At 44.7% G+C, this 18,001-nt stretch overlaps 1 protein-coding gene across 1 annotated transcript in view; it reads left to right on the plus strand.

Moving 5' to 3' along the window:
• The first annotated feature begins 9,173 nt into the window (after window positions 1–9,173).
• LOC126254722 (homeobox protein SIX5-like) overlaps window positions 9,174–18,001 on the plus strand; it is a 178,350-nt gene continuing 169,522 nt past the window's right edge. The window contains exon 1 of the mRNA XM_049955337.1: window positions 9,174–9,299. Within this exon, the coding sequence (XP_049811294.1) occupies window positions 9,174–9,299 (126 nt within the window). The remainder of the gene's footprint in view (window positions 9,300–18,001) is intronic.

The raw sequence follows: 18,001 nt of genomic DNA on the forward strand, positions 1-18,001 counted from the left end.
TGCTTTTATGTTCAAGCATTCATTTCTCTCTTTATTTCGATGTTTCTGCCCAACCCCTATAGTCTGCAAGCCACTGTAGACTGAGGTGGCAAAAGTCGTTGGGTACCTGCTAATATCGTGTCGGACGTCCTTTTGCGTGGCGAAGGGAAGCATCTCGACGTGGCATGGAGTCAATAAGTATTTGGAAGTCCCCTACAGCCCTCCATAAGTACGAAAGTGTTGCCAGTGCAGGATTTTGTGTACAAACTGACCTATCGATTAAGTACCATTAATGTTCGATGGGATTAGTGTCGGAAGATATGGATGGCCAAATCATTCACTCGAACTGTCCAGTATGTTCGTGAAAACAATCGCGAACAATCGTAGTCATGTGACATGACGCAGTGAAAAATACATCGTTGTCTGGGAACATGAAGTCCATGAATGGCTGAAGATGGTTTCCAAGTAAGGAAACAGACCAGAGCATCCAGTCCATTCCATGTAAACACAGCTCACACCATTATGTAGCCACTACAAGCTTGCACTGTGCCCTGTTGACAACTTGGTCCATGGCTTCGTGGGGTCTGCGACATACTCCAATCCTACCATCAGCTCTCACCAACTGAAATCGGGACTCATCTGACCAGGCGATGCTTTTCCAGTCGTCCAGTGGCCAACCGATATGGTCACGAGCTCAGGAGAGGCACTGAAGGCGATGTTCTGTTAGCAAAGACACTCGCGTCGGTCGTCAGTTGCCACAGCCTATTAACGCCACATTTCGCCATCCTGTCCTAACGGATACGCTCATCGTACGTCCTACATTGATTTTTGCGGTTATATCACGCAGTGTTGCTTGTTGTTAGCACTGACAAATCTACGCAGACGCCGCTGCTCTCGGTCGTTATATGAAGGCCTTCGGCCACTGCGTTGTCCATGGTGAGAGGTGATGCGTGAAATTTGGTATTCTCGGCACACTCTTGACGCTGTGGTTCCGGAAGTATTGAATTCCCTAACGATTTCCGAAATGGAATGTTCCATGGGTCTAGCTCCAATTACTGTTTCGCCCTCATACACTGTTAATTCCCGTCGCCCGGCCATAATCACGTCAGAAACCTTTTCACGTGAATGACCTGAATACAAATGACAGCTCCAGCGAAACACTGCCCTTTTATTTCTTGTGTACGTGATAATAACGGCATCATTATACATTCTTATCGCCATCTCATGAGTTTTGTTACCTTAGTGTACAGTGCATGGCATAACTGAACGAAGAAAAAATGACTGTATACATACCTCTGTAGGCACCCTAGTCTTTCTTATCTTATCCTCGTGATCAGTAAGCGTCCATAATGGTTGCACAGTCTTTTTCGAATATACACTCCTGGAAATGGAAAAAAGAACACATTGACACCGGTGTGTCAGACCCACCATACTTGCTCCGGACACTGCGAGAGGGCTGTACAAGCAATGATCACACGCACAGCACAGCGGACACACCAGGAACCGCGGTGTTGGCCGTCGAATGGCGCTAGCTGCGCAGCATTTGTGCACCGCCGCCGTCAGTGTCAGCCAGTTTGCCGTGGCATACGGAGCTCCATCGCAGTCTTTAACACTGGTAGCATGCCGCGACAGCGTGGACGTGAACCGTATGTGCAGTTGACGGACTTTGAGCGAGGGCGTATAGTGGGCATGCGGGAGGCCGGGTGGACGTACCGCCGAATTGCTCAACACGTGGGGCGTGAGGTCTCCACAGTACATCGATGTTGTCGCCAGTGGTCGGCGGAAGGTGCACGTGCCCGTCGACCTGGGACCGGACCGCAGCGTCGCACGGATGCACGCCAAGACCGTAGGATCCTACGCAGTGCCGTAGGGGACCGCACCGCCACTTCCCAGCAAATTAGGGACACTGTTGCTCCTGGGGTATCGGCGAGGACCATTCGCAACCGTCTCCATGAAGCTGGGCTACGGTCCCGCACACCGTTAGGCCGTCTTCCGCTCACGCCCCAACATCGTGCAGCCCGCCTCCAGTGGTGTCGCGACAGGCGTGAATGGAGGGACGAATGGAGACGTGTCGTCTTCAGCGATGAGAGTCGCTTCTGCCTTGGTGCCAATGATGGTCGTATGCGTGTTTGGCGCCGTGCAGGTGAGCGCCACAATCAGGACTGCATACGACCGAGGCACACAGGGCCAACACCCGGCATCATGGTGTGGGGAGCGATCTCCTACACTGGCCGTACACCACTGGTGACACTGAATAGTGCACGGTACATCCAAACCGTCATCGAACCCATCGTTCTACCATTCCTAGACCGGCAAGGGAACTTGCTGTTCCAACAGGGCAATGCACGTCCGCATGTATCCCGTGCCACCCAACGTGCTCTAGAAGGTGTAAGTCAACTACCCTGGCCAGCAAGATCTCCGGATCTGTCCCCCATTGAGCATGTTTGGGACTGGATGAAGCGTCGTCTCACGCGGTCTGCACGTCCAGCACGAACGCTGGTCCAACTGAGGCGCCAGGTGGAAATGGCATGGCAAGCCGTTCCACAGGACTACATCCAGCATCTCTACGATCGTCTCCATGGGAGAATAGCAGCCTGCATTGCTGCGAAAGGTGGATATACACTGTACTAGTGCCGACATTGTGCATGCTCTGTTGCCTGTGTCTATGTGCCTGTGGTTCTGTCAGTGTGATCATGTGATGTATCTGACCCCAGGAATGTGTCAATAAAGTTTCCCCTTCCTGGGACAATGAATTCACGGTGTTCTTATTTCAATTTCCAGGAGTGTAGATTCTCAAAATTTACCCAACAGAGTTTCGCGTGAACTAAGTCGCCTTTCTTCCAAGGATTTTAAGTGCCATGACCATCTGCATTACGCTTTCATATGGGCTGCAGCGACGTGTTACGATGCTAGCGGTCCATCTCTGAAATCGTCCAGTATCTGTTGTCCTGTATACTAGATAAGAATTCCAAACTGTGCAACAAAACTGCAGAACTGGTTACACTATCACCATGTTTCTGATTTCCATTACGAGTGCACTGCATTTTTCCAGAAGGCTTCCAACATATTTAAGTCTCACTTTCACCTTCCCTAATACTGATTTTACGTGATCGTCCCATTTCATACAGCTTCTTAGCTTTGTTATCGCTAAATACGCTAAAAAATGAGCTCCTCATCCAGGCCCTGAGGACACAAGGAATGTCGACCGGCTGCCGTGTCATCCTCTGCCACTCGGTGCCACGAGGATGCTGCATGTGTTACTTAGTTACCAGAATTTTGAGCAGCTACTTCCCATTCTAGCAGCTCTTCAGTAGGCATCACGAGGCTGAGTGCACCCCTCACCGGCCCTACCACCAAAGATAAAATCTCTAACAGTTCCGGAAATCGAACCAGCGGCCTCGATATCGTAGCCATTTACGCTGACCACTCTGCTACGGAGGCGGACACTTACACTTCCTTATAAAAAATATCCGGACACCCGTGTATGATGGGAAACTAACCACTACATTTCACTAGAGGCGCCTTGCCACGGTTCTCGCGGCTCCTCCCCCGTCTGAGATTCGAGTCCTCCCTCGTGCGTGGGTGTGTGTCAGATTAGGTATTGTGTAAACGTAGGGACCGATGACCTCAGCAGTTTGGTCCCATAGGAACTTACCACAAATTTCCGAATTTTTCACTAGAGGCGGACTCGCCAGTTTAAAAGGAATCGGGGAGTATTGGGTTTTCGGTAGAAAAACAGTAACAGCAGAATGGGTGTGTCAGAAGAACTCAGTGACTTCCAACGTGGACAAGTCGTTGGAAGCCACCTGAGTGCCAAATCCGCCAGTGACATTTGGATCTGTCTAATGCTGCCCAAGTCGTCTCTTGGTGCTGTGACCGTGAATTGGGAACACGGAGAGGCAATCACAGCTAAACCAACACAAGGCAGACCTCATGTACTGACGGACGGGGATCATCGAGAATTGCGGAGGGTAGTTGTGAAAAATGGTATGCAATCACCGGAAACAACTAGTCGTGAGTTCCAAAGTACTGCCAGCAGTCCAGCTAGCACAATCACTGTACATAGATAGTTACAAAGAACGGAGTAGATGGTCGAGCAGCTACCAATAAGCCACACACTTCTGTAGTCATTGCTAAGCGACCATGGAGGTGGTGAAAAGACCGTTGTCATTGGATGGCAGGTGACTGTAAATGAATGATTTGGTGTGATGAACCACGCTATACGAAGTGGCAATGAGACGAAAGGTTCTGTGTTTGGCGAATGCCTGGAGAACGTTACCTGCCGTCAGATGTAACGCGAAAATTGGTGCACTGGGGTGGTGGTGTTATGTTATGGGGGTATTCTTAATGGTTAGGATGCGGTCCCCTTATTGCTTTTAAGCAAACATTAAATGCAGAAGAACAGGAACACATTTCACAGCTCCACTTTTCGACTCATCTGGTGAATCAGTGACCACAAGGCCGCTACTGCATCACTGAATATTGCTGTAAATATGAATGTAAAGAAAAGTAGGAATATATCCATGTTTACCAAGAGCCGTAAGAGACGCAATTCAAATTACCTAAGATGTCAATGAGGCTCAAATGGCTCTGAGCACTACGGGACTCAACTGCTGAGGTCATCAGTCTCCTAGAACTTAGAACTACTTAAACCTTACTAACCTAAGGACATCACACACATCCATGCCCGAGGCAGGATTCGAACCTGCGACCGTAGCGGCCACGCGGTTCCAGACTGAAGCGCCTAGAACCGCTCGGCCACACCGGCCGGCACGTCAATAAGAAAATTTCGTGTCCAGCACTGACAATGCTGAGCATAAATGGACAAAGTTCAAGATTGTCGTACAATACGCTTTACGCAATTACGTGCCGAGCAAAACCGTGAGATACGGAGAAGGCCCACGGTGGTTCGACAACCGTGTTAAAACTCTGCTACGAAAGCAAAGAGAACTTCACTGCGAATTTAAACGTAGCCGAAGTTTCACAGACAAACAAAAATTAAACGATGTGAAAAGAAGGGTAAGAAGGGCTATGCATGAAGCGTTCAACTAAGTAGAAACCAAAATTCTGCCTACCTACTTGACAAAAATTCCTAAAAAGTTGTGGTCTCACGTTAAATCAGTAAAGGGATCGAAGCCATCTGTCCCGCCACTATGTGACCGTGGTGGTGTTGAAACAGGATGAGACAGAATAGGTCCAAATACTAAACATCTTTCTACAAAAGTGCTCCACAGGGGAATCTGACACTCTAGTTCCTCCATTAGATAGCAGAACTAATGATAAAATGACCGATATCGAAATAAGTGACCGTGGGATAGAAAAGCAAATGAAATAGCTCAGCAGAGGAAAGGCTACTGGACCCGCCGGGATGCCAGTATGATTCGATACAGAGTATGTGAACGAAATGGCCCCTCTCCTAACAGAAGTCAACCGTAACTCTCTAGGGAAGTGAATCGTTCCTAGTGATTAGAAAAAAGCGCAGGTCATTCCCGTTTACAAGAAGGGCCGTCGAACAGATGCACAAAACTATAAGCCTACATCCCTGACGCTGGTCTGTTGTATAATTTTGGAAAAAGTTGTATTCTCACATATCATTACATTTCTGCAGATCGAAAATCTCCTGTGTAGGAATCAACATGGATTTTGAAAATGATCGTGTGAAACCCATCTCGCTCTGCTTATCCACGAGACCGAAAAACTGGTAGATCCCGTGTAATTTGACTTCCCGAAGGCGTTCGATACAGTTTCGCACTGCCACCTAATGAACAAAATACGAGAGTACGGAATATCAGACATACCGTCTGATTTTATCAACGAATTTTTAACAAATAAAACACTGTATGTCATTCCGAGTTCAGAGAAGTCTTCAGATGCAAAATTAACTTCGGCTGTGCCCAAAGAGATGGCCCGTCGGAATGCACAATGGTCATGAATGGATGCAGGCGATCATCAGGATGCTTAAGTACGTGTCACTGGCCAGAGTCGTATCTAGACGTATCAGGGGTGCCATAGCACTCCAAATGCACATGTACATCATTACAGAGCCTCCACCAGCTTGAAAAGTTCACTGTTGACATGCAGGGTCCATGGATCCATGGATTCATGAGGTTGTCTCCATACACGTCCATCCGCTAGATACACTTTGAAACGAGACTCGTCTGACCAGGAAACATGTTTCCAGTCATCACCTGTCCAATGTCGGTGTTGACAGGCCCAGGCAAGGCGTAAAGCCTTGTGTCGTACAATCATCAAGAGTACACCAGTAGGCCTTCAGCTCCGAAAGCCCATATCGATTATGTTTCGTTGAATGATTCGCAAACTGACACTTGTTGATGCCCAGCATTGAAACCTGCAGGAATTTGAGGAATGGTTGCACTTCCGTCACGTTGAACGATTCTCTTCAGTAGTCGTTGTTCCCGTTCTTGCAGGATCTTTTTCCGGCCGCAGCGATGTCGGAGATTTAATGTTTTACCGGATTCCTGATATTCACGCCACACTCGTGAAATGGTCGTACGGGAAAATCCCCACTTCATCGCTACCTCGGAGGTACTGTGCCGCATCGCTCGTGCGCCGACTATAACACCACATTCAAACTCATTTAAATCTTGATAACCTGCCGTTGTAACAGATCTGACAACTGTGCCAGACACTTATCTTGTACAGGCGTTGCCGACTGCCCGTTTACGTGTGTCTGTATCTGAATACGCGTGCCTATACCAGTTTCTTTGCCGCTTCGGTGTATAAACCGTTTATGTATATCGAATGCACCAGCGAAAAAGTGCCGCTATCGGAGCACAAGAAAGGCGAATACGCCACTTTTTAAAAGACTCTGACTGAAAGGTGGGGTATCAGCTGCCTCTTTCCACCTTCCATAGAACTTTTAAAAATTTTCTAAAAATTTTGGCATGCAGATACATTCGCGCTCTTTTTAACGTGCAGCCCACCTCAAATTCCAACAAGCTCATCTAACTGTAACTCGTTCACACCGACTATTACGTTGCTGTAAGTCGCTCATAACCACCCACTCCTACTTGCCCATTCTCACTCGTTCATTCATCCCAATTCACTGTTATTATTTCTTTGTGTCTCTCTTACTGTCACTGTCTCCCATATCACAGCCAGACACATTCACTATGTGCCACAACTACTGTCTTCTCTCAATGTCAGTGTCTTCCTCCTGCTCTCTTACTGCTAATATCTCATTTCTTCCTTCCCACTGCTGCTGTCTCTTCTCACAGTCACTGTCTCTCTCGTCTTCATCGTCGCTATTATAGACCCTGTCTCTCATTATCATTGGCTCTCACTAACGTCTCTCTATTCCTCTCCCACTGCCATTGTCGTTTTCTCTCTCAGGACTAAAAAGCGCGAGTATGTTAAATGCGAAATTTTTTGGGAAAATTTTTAAAGCTGATGAGGAAGCTAGAATGATTAAGGCGGCACCCCACTTTTCAGAGTCTATTAGACAGGAGCATATTCGCCTTTTTCTGTGGTGCGATATGACCATTTTTCCACTATTCCCTTCTTTTTTCTGTCACAGCGGGGCATGTTACTCATATGAAAAGAGCTTTTGAGAGTTTGCTTATGTGAAGCTGAAATGTTGCAAAACTTATTTTACACCTCAGGCTGGAATTTATGTCAACAAAAATTTTTGCATGTGCTTCAGCTCTACAAAATGGGGTTCCCAGAAACCTTCTGACGGTAACGGAGATACTTTACAGCATATGTCTTATTGTTAAGTTTATTTTGTATAGTGCGTTTTCGTCTCACATCCGATTTTTCGTGCGTATATGACGTGTACAGTTAGGATAAATTTGAACCTCTGTATCTCGTAAACAGATAAAGACATCAAGTAAATTTTCAGGGGATTTCGAGATCACGATCTTAGCAATATATCGTAAAAATTTCAGCAATTTACTGTGCATAGCCTTCTTGAAATCGGCGGCTCGGTGTTGGTACGAAAAAAAGGTAAAAAGACGTTTTTCTCTGGTTTTCTCAGGAACTGCTTGTGAACTAAATGGAGCCTCCAAAGCCCCTTAAGGCCCAGCGTAGGTGACATTAAATTCAAAAGGCACCAACCAATTTGCTTCAGTAAAAAATTGGAAATTTGTGGTAAGGACCAAGGGACCAAACTGCTGAGGTCATCGGTCCCTAGGCTTACGCACTACTTAATGTAAAGTAAACTAACTTACGCTAAGGACAGCACACACCCATGTCCGAGGGCGAACTCCAACCTCCGACGGGGGCAGCCGCGCGAACCGTGACAAGACGCCTGAGACTGCACGGCTGCCTCGCACGGCCCTTGCTTAAGTAGAATTTTCCTGTTGGGTATACAAATGATCCCTAGCCTAGTGTTCTGTCACCAATAGAACACGAGTTACGAGACCCCCAAAAACATCATTTTTATTCGTAGCGTTTCAGAGCTTATGCTGATGATGTGTCTGGTATGTGGAGCGCTCAATGATGCGGTTATCAGCGCCCGTACTATTTCCCCTTCCTTTCACTGTCCAGTCTCGCCATTTTCCTGAATGATGTTGAAATTAGGACAAGACAAACACCCATTCCCCAGGCGGAGAAAGTCCCCGATCTGGCCAGGAATCGAACCCGGGACTCTGTGATCCAGAGGCAGAAACGCTGACGAGTAGACCACGAGGTGCGGACTGGAGTGCATGCTCTCGCACGCGTACCGATTAATGGTCCTATTGCGGCTGCTTGGGCCAAGCTCTAGGTTACTTTCGCCACCTTACGTTTGCAACGCCAGCCTGTTGCGTATGACGTCAACGTATTGCCCCGTTTCCAGACGCCAGTCCGTCCTGCTCCTTCCATGCGTAACAAACCGAAGAGGGTGGGAGTGGCGGACGTAACCGGTGGGCAACTCTGCTGCAGCTCACGGCCCCGCCGTTTGTAAGCTGACACCACGTGCTAACGCCGGCTCTCAAGTCGCCGCCGTGACATCTCACCAATAGCGCGCGGCGAGAGTCCCAGCTGCCACGCCTACCGGCCAATAAGGGACCGCGGCGTCTCGTCGTGGAGGGATGGGGGGGGGGGGGTGATGCGCGGGGCGCCGGCGCCGGCGCCGCCGTGGTCCGCGCGCCAGTCTGCAGCCAGCCTGCGTGGGTGCTGCGCGCCTGCGTGTCTCCGTGAGAGCAGAGCAGCTTCCCGCGCCGCGCCGTGCCGAGACGGACTTGCGATGCGCCATGGAGCAGCAGGTGTCCCCTGCGGCTGCTGAGGAGCAGGCGGGGGCGGCGGCGGACGCTCCGCAGCCCAGGCCGCTCAGCTTTTCCGCCGAGCAGGTCGCCTGCGTCTGCGAGGCCCTCCTCCAGGTGAGAGCGAGGCGTACATACTCGTGTTGTCGTCGTGGTCTTCAGGCCGCAGACTGCGCACATGCACCTCTCCACCGTAGTCAGTTCTGTACAAGCATCTCCATAAAAAAAATGGTTCAAATGGCTCTGAGCACTATGGGACTCAACTGCTGTGGTCATCAGTCCCCTAGAACTTAGAACTACTTAAACCTAACTAACCTAAGGACATCACACACAGCCATGCCCGAGGCAGGATTCGAACCTGCGACCGTAGCAGTCGCACGGTTCCGGACTGCGCGCCTAGAACCGCGAGACCACCGCGGCCGGCCGCATCTCCATATCCGAATACTACAACCAGTCATCCTTTTTGCCTCCCTGTACAGCTTTTACCCCACTTCTCCCTCCGGCCACCACACAAGCACACACACACACACACACACACACACACACACACACACACACACACGCACACACACACATTTTCCTCCATTACCAAAGTGACGACTCCTTGAAGCTCTCAGGATGTGTCCTGGGAGTGGCAGTATGTCGCACTACCTGTACAGCCTCAGTAACAGCAATCACATGAGTGCTACAATTGCTTCTCGGCTTTCCAACATTTCACAGTGTTAACGGTCCTTCGACAACAGTCGGACTTCCTGTTCGCAGAAGTAACGCTACTCACCAATCACAGAAACTTTTGTAGAAACATTCATCTGCTTGCTGCATTCGATAGATCCTGCATTTGTGTATCTTCAAATTTACACAATCGATTTCTGCGTACATGTACATGTACATGTCATGTACATCGTAAGCTCGAATATCTGTAATTTTAACTTTATGACCATTTCGCGGGGTGTACGTACGAGGTAGCGAAGGGAAAAACTGCCGATAACAACTAATACTGATAATTCAGTTCTGAATAACTGTTATTTTTTGGCATTTGTTTGATCTAGATTATAACAGGCTTTGTTTCATTTCATACTAACAAACAAGTAAAAAAACGGCATATCAATTTCCGATAGCACCTGTGCTGAAATTTTTTGTTTTTTTAAAAATCTTTTTTAAAAAAACGAATGATATTCGCTTCGAAATGTTGGATATTACGTAACTTGAGGAAAGCGATCAGAACTATTTTAGTAACAGCGCCTATAGTTCGAAACTAGCGATAAGCAAATGGCATAAGAATGGATGCAGCTCTGCTGAGACGCTAATCTACCAGTTGCCATTTGGAGTGGCCTGTCAGATGGCAAGCGAGTAATACGTGCAGTGTACAAGACTACCCCGCCCCCCTCCCTCCCATCTTCTCCGTACGGTAGTTTCTCGCTGTCATCCTCGCACATCGACTACATTGCAATATGGCAAGTGTTTTACTAAGTGCGGTAGTGCCACGCGGGATTAGCCGAGCGGTCTGGGGCGCTGCAGTCATGTACTGTGCGGCTGGTCCCGGCGGAGGTTCGAGTCCTCCCTCGGGCATGGGTGTGTGTGTTTGTCCTTAGGATAATTTAGGTTAAGTAGTGTGTAAGCTTAGGGACTAATGACCTTAGCAGTTAAGTCCCATAAGATTTCACACACATTTGAACAAGTGCGGTAGTAATGAAGTATAATGCTACATTTACTTCAAAAGATTACAAACTGGAGAAGGCGCAACAAACTTGCCAGATCGTGTAAGGTGAAAACATCCACAACGTTCTTTGGAAGTATGTATGCATACTGAAGCGACGAATAAAAATTTGTACCGAGGCCAGGATTCGAACCCGAATCTCCTACTCACTCGGCAGACGCGCTAGGCACTACGCCACCCTGACACAATGCCGTTGTAGTTCCTTGGGAGGGAAGGCAAGGTTGATCGATACACCTAGAATTTCAATGACGCGCTATAAAATTGGGGTAATAACTCAGCGCTTAATTATGTGTTTGATCAAGGTGAAAAATTGACACCATGCAAAAGAGACGATGTGGGAAAGGCCTCAACATATGACATTTCGCTCTGGCTAACACCGCGCCCGCCTTCTTCACTTTCGCAATCTTTTCTGGAGAGAATGCAGACGATTTTTGTCGCAGCCTCAGCCCCACCTCGATCGTGACCGTTTTCCTTCACATTCATTAGAATTCTTCAATCTTCGTTTGCAGTCCACGTTTATTACAGGAAGTAATAGCAGCACAAAACTGGAAATCGGTTATTTCAGAAACCGGTTATTTTCAGCCGTTTTAAGTCAGATTAAACTGGCGACGAAAAGAACCGGTGTAACGGAAAACTAGTTGCTTCAGCCATAATCTCCACCCCTAGTACAAAGAGGCAATTCATTGGTTGACTCTTCTACGAACGCACGCTCTCGGGATTTTAATCCCGTGATGCACAACATCTCCCTTTTAGTTTCTGCCATTGGAGTTCGGTGAGCATCTCCATCACACTTTCGCACTTACTGAACGAACTTCTGGCGAAACACCCTGCTCTTCTGTGGATCTTCTCTTTCATTTATCAGTCCTGTATGGTACGTATCCCATACGGACGAGCAATACTCAAGTATCAGTCGAACTAAGGTGTTCTACTTGTAAGTTACCTCCTTCGTGGGTGCACTAAACTACTGATGATTCTTCAAATGCATCTCAGTCTGGCAGGTGCCTTTCCAATAATGGGTCTTTCGGTCTGTTTATGCGCAGTACTTTATTTACGAGTATGTTTACGTTGTTTATGTTGGTAATCACTGCAACAAGCGTTGATCCTGTGCATGTCTTCTAGCATTTCACGACAGTTTTCTAGCGTTGCGTCTTCTCTGTACACAACAGCAAGATCCGCTAACAACCACATGCAGCCTCTTTAGTGCCACCCAGCAAGTAACTTACTCATGAATTAATAGCATTGTGTCGATCATTATCGACGATCATGCGTATAAAACTACTCTCTGTAGCGTTATACGAAACATTGTTTTTTATATGAATATTACACGTTTGTCAATGGTAATAACGTGTCGAAATTGATAATGAGCATATATTATAACAAAGAGTAGCTTGATTTGATAAAGAAATTTTACTGAACACAAAAGCAAGTCGCATGAGTTTCCTGCAAGTACTGTATTGAACATACACTTCTATCATTTTTTGTCCTATAATGTCACGTTGTTTGAATTTAATTCGTCTAAAATACTGTCTGAAATATTCCGATACTGATTCCTGTACTTGCCTGCATATATACAGCATGCCCGTATCCACCTATAATAACCCCTAGTACGATACTTATTTTCAGTCCAATCCAGGTAAATTAGTTGGTGTGTACAAGGTTTGAGTATTGGCTTGAATTAATAATCGTCACACGAACTGCGAGTCATAACTCCAGTCCGTACAGCATCTAGTACCGATATGCACCTTACAATTAATATTTGACATACACTCAACTGATTCCTGTATTTAAATAATATATTTTGCTTTCATAATGAATCTTTCACTCTGCAGTGGAGGGTGTGCTGTTTTGAAACATCGTGACAGTTCAAATCAGTGTTCCAGAATAGGAAATGACATTGCACTTTGATCTATGTTTGCAGTCCTCTTCCAACTGAGTAATAACATTGCCCGTGCAAGGAAGTTTTCTGGGTTCGAGTCCTGGTAAACGACAATGTTTCAATTTGCCAGAAAGCTTTAAAATAATTATGGCTGAAGAGGTGCGTTCCGGCACCAAAAATTTTAGAAATTAAGCTCTAGTTTCCACACGATTCTCCTCAAGCGATTCGGGTGAATGCTCGAACATTTTCTTCTGTAAGGTTGTCGGCGACTGATTACCGCTTTATGTTCGTCTGTACTTATGATGTCACCACCACCAACAAGCTAAGTTCTCACATTCTTTCCCTTCCGAAGGTCGGTGTGCGGAAGTAATCGTTCAGAATACAGCCCTAGTCTTTACCATATTGCTATAATTCAGAAACTAGGAGCATGACATCTATTTTTATTTAGTGCGAAATTTTTAAAGATTGGAGGAAACAGCGTAACATGTCGTGGACATTGTAGGAAATTGTAAAGAATGGAAGTGATAGTGGAATGTCTAATGATTTAGCGGTGATTTATTAAAACACAGAAAATTTTAGTTTGGATTGACAGTGTCCACATCACTGAACCAATCCAGTCGGTCGCTTTGTTAATAACGAGAACAAAAACATTTGATGCCAGTACACGAAGCAAAAACAATCTTAACATCATGTAATTTACTCCTTATATCATTATAAATTGAGCAAATGTAAGATTAAAAACTTTACGCAAAATAAACTACGTTAAAATATAAAATATATCTGCGAATTTTAGGTTTACTGTAACTGCAAGACGAAGTGCTTGAGAGGCAACTGTATATTTCTGCAGTTCTACGTCCGTGGGAGTCCGCAGTTCTGCCTGAACACTTGACGTTCTTTGTGCGACATCCTGGTCTTCCGAATGCATATATCAGGAAACGAAAATTTGAACCGTGTGACCATTCAGCAACAGTATCAATGAACCAAGTATTCGAGCCACAAAAAAAGCTCGTAGAAAACCTTCTAAGCAAATATTCAGTGACTACTTTGGTGATTACAGAAGAATGCTTATTAAGTGCGAATGATGTCTATGTTCTTGGTTTGAATGTCATTCGTATGTCACTCCCTGCCAAATGACGTCATTTTGATGAGTTACGGAGAAGTATACTTTACTGCATGTTTAGGTAAAATTTCGCATTGGAGTAAATAATGTTGTTTGTATCATGGTTGTTAAAAGTTGACGTGTGGCAGTTGTTACAGAGAACACAGTGAAACCTCCTGTTGTTATTTATTCTGTGACGGCATCGAAAATGAATTTCGTTTGAGGATAATCGGAACACTTTTTTTCATTTATGCATGTCAGTCGATCCATACTACCTTTTGGTATTCCCTTTTTACATTTATGCAACTAACATGAGCATAAAAAATGAAATTAATCCTTTTCCTTTAGCACTCAACTTTTTCTTCGAGTAATAAATAAAGTGGTTTTGCACTTTCTTCTGTTATTTTGTAGTTAGGAAGCATTTCACATATTTCGCGATAAACAATTTTCTCGGCACGTAATCTTTTGGTTAAAATCTCACCAGAGAACAGAAGAGCTTTCGTTTCGAGGTTTCTGGGTTGAGTAGACGGGGAGAACGACCAGAAGTATTGCTAGAACTGACCTTGCCGTTAGCGTCCATGACATAGATGATCCAGTTACGTACCAACATTTCTTTGGCCTAATTATTTGTTGTACTGAGGATGACCCTCATTCTACCTATAGTCGAGCAGTTTCGTAACGCATCACAGCTAACAACAGTACATTAGGTTGTGCATTATTATAGACGTATTTCATGCAAATCACAATTGCCGTCACACCAAGATACCAAACTTGGTAACTGTTCCCATTCCCTGGTACATTCTAGGTTGCTCAAATATAAATAAATAGCGCTTGAACATTCTAAATTCAAGTGTAACTAAAATTACCTTATGATCTACAGTTCATATGTTTGCAAAACTCTTCACATACACTAGAAGTGCGATTTACTTCTGTACTAGCAGAAGTACCAGTACATGTTAGGAAATATGAAAGTCTCTAGTGTAACGACAACAAAAATATAGCAAATCCTTTTTCGTATTGTATTTAGTAGGGCATTAAATTCACTTACAATGCAGCGATGAACATGTACCGTCAAGGAGAGCAACTCTACATTACTGTATTCTCCCACTCCTACTTTACTCCAGTGACTTAAAAAAATGAAGATACGTATCTTTTCTTGAAGCTTATTTAATGTTTGAGTAAAACATTTTCCGTAGTATGTAATTAAGCATAATTCGTTCTGGAGGAAACTGCAATGTTATTCGGGTAAGATGGAGGTTCCATACAGTGTTCTTGATACTTTCGATGTCTCTGCTTTCCAGCACTTCTACTTATAGTGCATAACGAATGATTAGTATATTGTTCGCCTTTCTTCCGCGAGAACTTTATCAGACACTCGCAAGGAGAGCCCGACCTGCAGATTTTATATACATGTTACATCGTTATAGAGTAACCATATTTAAGACATTACGCCCTGCACAGTTTATTATCAGATCCGTGGAAAGGAAGTTAGTTAATGTTTGCTACTTACTCTCAGAATATCATAGCAAGAAAACACAAATAAAATAAGGATACGTACTCTGATGTTATTTCGAATGGCCGACGCTGGAGCAAGTAAGTCAGACGCTTCAAATGTACATGTATCCTTTTTCGGTCTCTACTATTACTTCAATGCAATTTTACTGTTTCGGGGTAAGAAATAACTGTGAAGCTTAATATAGCTATTTCTGTAGTAATTTGTACGGTTTAGTAAGAGTGTTATATCGGTTTGTAGATGCATTAAATTGTGTTTACTTCTCGGTTTATTATTATCCGGCAGTAAATTCTGTGCGATGCTGCAGATGAGAACTGCTAAAGGATTACGAATTCCAAAAAACAGAGAGTTTCGTGAATTCAGTTTGTGCCTATCATCATGTAATAAAATCGCATATCCGAAGCACAAAGTTTAGTCCGGCCAGTGAGGATTAGATCCTTATCTGGCTTACCAACAATTCCCGAAAACTAACGTTCTTCGCATTATAGAGTTCGACGTTGACTACAGTAGCGAAATACGTAGTGGAGAAACAGGGAAAAAACGAACAGTGTACCGACAGTTTAATTGCTAATACAGATAGGTACAGCAAACTATAGGTACTAGGTCATATCACCTGTTACTGAGCTACCAACATATGACTGTGCTAGATCAGGTTTGTTTGCTATTTTTGAAGGAAGACCTGATATCTAAACCAGTTAAGGGCGATTAAATTTCAGATTTTAACTGAAATAATATGACCGTTGAAATCAATTTCGTTTCCGCTTGTTTGACATTGCAAGAAGTTAATGTTATTCTGATTTTATCGCGACGTGATTGACAAAAAATAAGTTTCGTCATTTTCCGCGGGTTCAAAGTTCCACTTTTCTGTACAATATTCTGAAGTTCGGCGGTCGATTTCGCGAGTTGCTGCGAGCCATGGCAGTGGACGTGCTCACTGCCTTTCTGAGACAGGTGCTATTAGTACTTCCGAAAAACTATAGGCTCAAAGATCAGCACATCGCACAGAAAAGTGGCATCGTTAGGTAAGGAAACACATTTTTCTAGCAATCAAGTCAGGAATGGAACTTATTTTGTAACATTTAGTGCGCAATGCAGGTAAGTGCATACTTCCTTGAACAACGATACAACTGTCAATTAAGTGTCGTAGGTGTACTATGAAGCGCAAGTAATCAACACCAACTCGTATTGAAGACACAACACATCGCCTCTACTACAAAAGTCCGGAAGTTTTGAAACTATGTCAATATTTTTACTCGTGTGGTCTATTGCTGTACCATGCGATGCAAGCAAAACCGTTTTACTGAAGCGATTATTTTATTGCAAGGGTACCACTGCAGGGGAATTCGATGGATCCAAAACACATGCGTATAATTGTCTTACATTGCATATAGCGAAATGTAATTTCATTATCTGGAGCTCCTATGTAGAAATAACCGCAGTTATATTGTGACCCACGGATGAAACAAAACACTAATTCTTACAGACTTTAGAATTGCTTTAGAACAGTGGAAATTGGAAATCTTACACCAATAGTTGTATCTGTGACGTGGTGGAACTGATAATGAAAGGAAAGAAAATCGATCATTTAATGTGGTTAAATGAGCACTCAGGTATTTGGGTCAACTAAATAGTAAATTTCCTTGCAAAAGACAACTTTAAAGAGAGCCGGTGTAGTTAATGGCTTCCCATAAGACAGCGTTAAGGATGGGAAACCCTACATACTCTGCTTTCGCATCCCGACTTGATACCTCTGTTGAGAAAAGTAGTATCCACCAATGGGAGCATTAGGAAAAAGCAGTTTACATATACGTGAGTCCAGTGCAGCATAACGACATGTCTATGAGACAGCCAGAAAAATCTTCCGAGGAGAATAGAAGCCCATATGAAAAGCAAAAGAAGGTTAGGACAAGCGTATTAGCTGCGCGTGTCAATAGTATCGGAGTGATGGACTTTCCCACAAACAGTGATCAATCAGAAGGCGAAAAAGGTGTGAACACGTTATAGTGAAACGTATGAAACGTACGAAATGTGCTCCTCATTGAGCTAAAACGTGAGAAAGCAAATTCCCTATAAACAAATACTAAAACCCTAATCGGTAAGAGCAGACTATAAATTAACGGTGTGTGTTGCATACTATGAGTTTAACTATCTTAATAACTTTAAGAATCACTTGTAAGTAGCTGCATTGTTACCAGCATAAAGCGAGTAAAACTGAAATTAAAAGAAAGAGTCGTACCGGAGTGCGCCTTGTTCTGTGAGGCGTGGGCAGTTTCTGCCCCTCAGCTGCCAACACCTAATCTGACTTCGGCCACCACAGCCTCTTACGTCCCACTATCATCCGAAACAGTGAAACGTACGAAGTCGGCCTAGCTCATGTGCCGTTATAATTTGTTTTTCTTTATCTGTGTCGTACTGAATTAACCGTTTATATATCAACTCTGCTCTACACCCGATATTAGTTTTGTCCTGATATTCTGTGTGTCATTCTATTGATTAGTCTTGTTTCATTTCTGACATCATGTATGATCCGTACTGTTTTATTTACAGTAACTTCGCAGTAAACACTTTTATCGCAGCAGCTCATCAGAAGCAAACTGTACTCTTTTATGGAATA

Source organism: Schistocerca nitens, chromosome 1 (assembly GCF_023898315.1).
Source record: "Schistocerca nitens isolate TAMUIC-IGC-003100 chromosome 1, iqSchNite1.1, whole genome shotgun sequence".
NCBI lineage: Eukaryota > Metazoa > Arthropoda > Insecta > Orthoptera > Acrididae > Schistocerca > Schistocerca nitens.